The sequence below is a fragment of the Trichinella spiralis genome, assembly GCF_000181795.1.
Source record: "Trichinella spiralis strain ISS 195 chromosome Unknown Scfld2, whole genome shotgun sequence".
In the NCBI taxonomy this organism is placed as follows: domain Eukaryota; kingdom Metazoa; phylum Nematoda; class Enoplea; order Trichinellida; family Trichinellidae; genus Trichinella; species Trichinella spiralis.
Genome location: NW_003526941.1, coordinates 9,175,973 through 9,181,283, shown reverse-complemented (window position 1 = coordinate 9,181,283; position 5,311 = coordinate 9,175,973). Strand labels below are relative to the sequence as shown.

Genomic DNA, 5,311 nt, shown 5'->3' with positions numbered 1-5,311 from the left:
TATTGATAAGATAATTCACTGTGATGGAACGGAAACGGTTTCTGTTTATTTCCAGGTGAAGCGTTGTATATATGTATATATTTGTGTGTGTAATTGAAAATTTGGTGATGATAGTTTAGAAGAATAATGAACATAATTAAGCTGATAATATTCCAAGTGTTAAGATTTACAGTTTTTGCCTGATTCAACAGTAGTTTGTATCTTTTTACATTGTAATTGTTGTAAATTTTGTAGAAAATGCAAAATTATTCTTCTTGTATTAATTATATTCTTTTCTAATATTATTATTAATAATTGTTGTGTGAAATTGTGTATGTGTGTGTATATGCATTGGATAAAGTACCGAAGTGGGAGTGAATGAAACCAACTGGAGACTGGAAGTTATTGATCTTTTTATTCGCCTGTCCTCTCTCGGTACCGACCGACAGATAACAACGACTGGCTGCATGCAATATTTTTCACAGAGCCCTTTTCAATTAGTCTTTCCTCACATTTGTTCGATTTGGTCGCAACATAGCGACCACCAAGCAATTTCCATTGCTTCACTTTTGTCGTTGTATATAAGCTTGTAAAAGAAAAATATGAAGAAGCATATTTAAAAATGGTTCGTCAAAAGTGAACACACAGTTCCTGGTGGTCGATTCCAACAGAGAACACGTTCATTTGAACATTTGCATGTTTGGAAAGTGAATTCCACTGAATTACGGTCATAAATGAAAATTGAATATTCGAATAATAAATATTCTTGTTATTTTCTTTTATATTTTACAAAATTTTCATATTAGTTGGCATGTTTTGTGTCAGTATGAGGCGTTTTGAAATTATCGACTGGCCATGAATGAATGATTGAACCATGACTTGTCGAGTAAGAAAGTTCGATTCATTTTATAAATCGTTCAGTATTTGAACTAACAGCTATGCGCACCACCCATTTCCTTGCGTTTGGCGTGAACGTTTCGATTGTGTTCTGTATTTCTTCCATTTAGTCATCGATCACTCATGCTTATCAAGCGTGAAACCGGCCTCCGGCCGGCGCTTGTAACGTTTGCAGCTTTTGTTGCTTTCTATGCAAAAGCTTACTTGTATGTAGTATGTAAAAGGTTGCTTTGGCCAGAGAGTGACATCGTCATTTGTCATTTTTCTTCGCCAGTGTGCTTTATTCACTTGGACACATTTCCTTGATGGCGAAATGTGCTCGATATATTTTATTTCACTGCCAAATGGTGCAGTTGGGTTTTTGTTGAACTTTTTTTTCCCATCATCTTCACAGCTTCCTCTTTTTCAACCAGTTAGCCAGATGATTGATGATTTGCAGAAATGGAATGAGAGACAACAGAAAGAGGGAGATTGAGACGACACAATGAAAAAGCACACTTTCAAGCAATTTAAAAACTTGCATTTCTATCGAATACTGTAAGCTTAGATGATGAACGCCGAAACACCGGCGCGGCTGTTCGCCATCATCCTCATGCACACTGATGCCAGTGGGCATTTTCGACTCGCTTCGATTCACTCGCGCTTACTACACAAAGCACCGTCGAGCTTTGTGTACGGCCTTCTGGTAGCAGTAGTGCACAGTTGTTTGCTGCGCTCACTGACCTCTGTTAATATTTTACTATTCCTAATAATTGTCTTTGGAACTTTCCACTTTGTTCAATTTTTATTTTTATACTCTCTTGTACAATATTACTCTGCGGCATTTTAAAAATATAATAATTTGTTTTTTAGTTGACGCGTTTATTTTTCCAATTTTTCCATTTGTTGCTGTTCCTTTTTTTAAATATGTTATTTTGCTTTGTTATAATTATTATAGTGGAAATTATTGTTTTGTATGAAATTAATTTCAATTTTCAGATGGCTTTTTCTGGGGAAGAAAATGCACCAGAGTCGACCGGTGGTGAACTTTGCAATGGTTCTTCTTCATCTGAAATTCACAGCTCCAATAATAATAATAATGATAATCAAACGTCGGATAAAGCTAACACATCAGTAACGGTGACAGCAGCGGAAGCACAACAACAACAACAACAGTCGCAAGAAATGAGCAGCGATTGTTTTTTGATGAATAATCTGGGGCTGAAAAAGGAACAAGCACTCTGCAACGGCAGCACGTTGGATTTGAAATGCAACATTAGCATGGATGTTGCTGCTGCTGCTGATGATGATGACGACTCCCCTTCTCAGGTCGACAATGCCAGCAGCAACGTCGTTCAGCAGCAGCAGCAGCAGCAACTAGCTCAGCTGAACAAGGTAAAAACTGCTGATGCTCAGTGCAACGGTTTGGTGGCAAATGTCCAACTGCCTGCCAAACGATCCGCGAGAACAGCTGCCAAGAATCGAAGTTTGCTTGATTCATTGTTGACAATTAAAAAAATTAAAGTCGAAGAAGCGGCCGCTTCAGTTATTGCCAAACAACAGAACAACAACAGCATTTCGAAAACTGCTGCTGCTGCTGCTAATAGTAATAAAGTTGATCCTCAAGCAGAGTCGGTGGTGAACAATAACAGCGGCGGGGGCTTGTTCGAATCGCCTTTGCTTCCAAATGGCAACGCTGAAACGTCGGTTCCGATGAATCCCCGGTCGGGTGGTGGTGAGTTGTTCAAAAAATTTAAACACATATTATATTAATTAATGTTGTATATTTTTTTGCTTGTTGTGGCTTTGCAATGTGAAACTTTTCATTATAGCCGGCACTGGTGGTGGTGGTGGTGGTGGTAAATTGCACGGCAACGTTTACCAAGCTGAGAAGTCGTTCATTTGTGAAATTTGCGGCAAAGCGTTCCGCTTTCGAAGCAACTTGGCCGAACATCGGTCCGTGCACACGTCGTTGAAGCCTTACGTTTGTCGCTTTTGCGGCAAATCGAGCCGCTTGAAAGGCAACTTGACCAAGCACATTTTGAAACATCACAAACGTGAACAGAACGAATTCATCGGAAAAGACGACATCATCATCAAGAAAGGTAAGAAGAGTGTCAAAGATCCGGCGGCTGTGGATTTTTTGGAAAAATCGATGATCATTTTGACCAGCGAGCAGGCGGCTCTGACCACTGCCGCCGGTCAGCAGCAGCAGCAACAACAACAGTCGACGCAGGTGGCCACTGCGTGCCAGTCGAATTCAGCCGGTGGTGGCGTCCCAGCCGCCACCACAGTAATGGATGAGTGCCTGAAGGCGGAAAAATATTTCGCTCCGATACAAGAAGCGCGTCGTTCGTCGCCAATGTTGTTCAACAGTGCGTCGTTGTTTTCCAATGATTTGGTGAACGACCACGACCACCATCAGGGTCATCCGGTATCCGGAACCGGCGGACCAGGAGGGGCGGCGGCAGCGGCAGCAACAGCCGCGGCAGCGGCGGCGGCAATTGGAGTTGGAGGAATTGGCGCCGTCATCGAAGCGGCGAAGGAATTGTTGCCGACCGCACGAAATCGTCGAATCATTATGCCCGGCACTGAACCGACAGCCAAGAAAACGCCAACGCCCAGACAGTCGCTGTTCGGCAGTGCTGCCTGTTTGGATGCGGTGGGCTCGACGTTGGCATCGTACGGCAACGCTTTTCCTTACAGTATGCTTTTCGAACAGCGCGATTCGTCGTCGTCGTCGTCGTCGCCGTCTCCAGCCACTACCACTCTGGAGGAGAGCCTTGCCAATATGGGTGTTGCGATTGCCAACCGACAGCGCATGATGGCCACACCCGCCGCGGTGCCGAAAACGTTTCCCGTTAGTGCGGTGAACAGCACTCGTTGTCAAATTTGTCAGAAGCATTTTCGCAAATCTGCCAATTTGGCTTTGCATCTGATGGTCAAGCACCACTTCCCGCCACCGAAGGAGACAATGCTGGAGACGGTGTCGCCGCCGTCTTCGTCCTCCGGTACTGGCGTTGTGAAGCTGAACGATCTGCTGCTGTTCGCCGCCAGCGACCACCACCGAGATCAGGAGGTGAACAAGCGGCAGTCGCCGTTGTCTGTCGCCGCCTGTGGCGCCCAGCGAACCGAATCGCCCCGCCTGTTCAAAGATGCCTACTCCAACACGCCCTCGTCGACTACGGCCAGTGGTCATCCGTCGTCGTCGTCGGCTGCCACATTGGCGTCGGAGAAGCTGCGCGAAACTGTGGCCGCGGCCACGGCCGCTGCGGGCGGTTCTGCTTCGGCTTTGTCGGGCGATTTGAAAGAGGTGAAAACCGCCCTGGCCCAGATCAAGCAGGCGACCGGTGATTCGGCCAAAGTTGGGGCGTTGTTCAAAAATTTGGAAACCCGCATCGCCCACCTCGAACGTCAAATGGAAACTTCAGCCAACACCCTGTTCGCCGTTTTCCACATGCAGTCGGAAATGCACAACGCTTTCAATGCTTTCAAATGGGATATGGTCGAACAGTTGAAGAACTTGCCCAGAGCCGACTTGGCACGCCAGTCGCGTGGACGATGCACGCCAAAAACTACAACAGCAACCACTACTACTACTGCTAATAATAATAATAATTTGTCATCATCTTAACTGTTTGTTCTTCAACGTTCAACTACTTCTTCCTCTTTTAATTAATTTTGTTTTTAAAAAAATGATATTTTATTTCTTTTTATATTTTATTTTTTGTTTTTTTTTTCACATTTTTATTCATTTATTTCTTTTTTTCTCACTTTTTCTCTCTCCCCCTTTTCATCCTCTCCCTCTCTCCCTTTTATCATCATCATCTTCTTCTCTTATACACTTTTTTTTGCACATTTGATTTCAATATTTTACATTTCAGTTTACAATTACATTTTCAAATGTTTTTTATCTCCATTTTTGCATCTCATATTTGAGCCTGAAGAAAGAAAAAAACGAATGATGATCATTCGTTCATTTTATTCAGTTCAGTTCAATTGTTTTCTACCTCCGGCCGGTTGCCTTTTTTTCATAATAATATCATCCAAAAATTATTCACATTTTCTTCTTCTTCTTCTCCTTTTTTTTTCTTTTCAGAAAAATCTCTGCTTCTTCTTCCCAAATTTTTTTCCGTGTGCTGCTTGCCGCGTGTGTTTTATTTCTATTTTCTAGATTTTTATTCCATTTTTTTCTACTTATTTTTTCTTCTTCTTCCTCATTTATTCATAATTAATTGCAGCCTGTTTGTTATGTGATACCAGAAAAGAAAAAGCACGCGTTTTTCAATTTGTGCTACCGTGTTGTATGTCTGTCGTCTTATTTCACCGCTTTTTTCTTCTACTCAGATGCGAAAGAAAATGCTGGCTCCATTGATCATGATGATCATATAGTTCCTTGTTTACGATACGGAGCTTCAACTCGACTCTGCATATGATGATGATCATCAACAAACTT

At 42.7% G+C, this 5,311-nt stretch overlaps 1 protein-coding gene across 1 annotated transcript; it reads left to right on the top strand.

Moving 5' to 3' along the window:
• The first annotated feature begins 1,426 nt into the window (after window positions 1-1,426).
• Window positions 1,427-4,489, top strand: Tsp_07047 (zinc finger protein). Its single transcript, XM_003380855.1, has 5 exons — window positions 1,427-1,577; window positions 1,729-1,784; window positions 1,855-2,341; window positions 2,381-2,590; window positions 2,688-4,489. Exons 1-5 carry the CDS (start codon window positions 1,427-1,429, stop codon window positions 4,487-4,489), a joined length of 2,706 nt encoding a protein of 901 aa, XP_003380903.1.
• Window positions 4,490-5,311: the final 822 nt, after the last annotated feature.

Coding starts and splice junctions, on each gene's coding strand:
- Tsp_07047 (XM_003380855.1), top strand. CDS start 1,427: ATGAACGCCGAAACACCGGCGCGGCTGTTCGCCATCATCCTCATGCAC. Junction 1,578..1,728: donor TCTGGTAGCAGTAGTGCACA/GTTGTTTGCTGC, acceptor TTTGTTTTTTAG/TTGACGCGTTTATTTTTCCA. Junction 1,785..1,854: donor CTGTTCCTTTTTTTAAATAT/GTTATTTTGCTT, acceptor TTCAATTTTCAG/ATGGCTTTTTCTGGGGAAGA.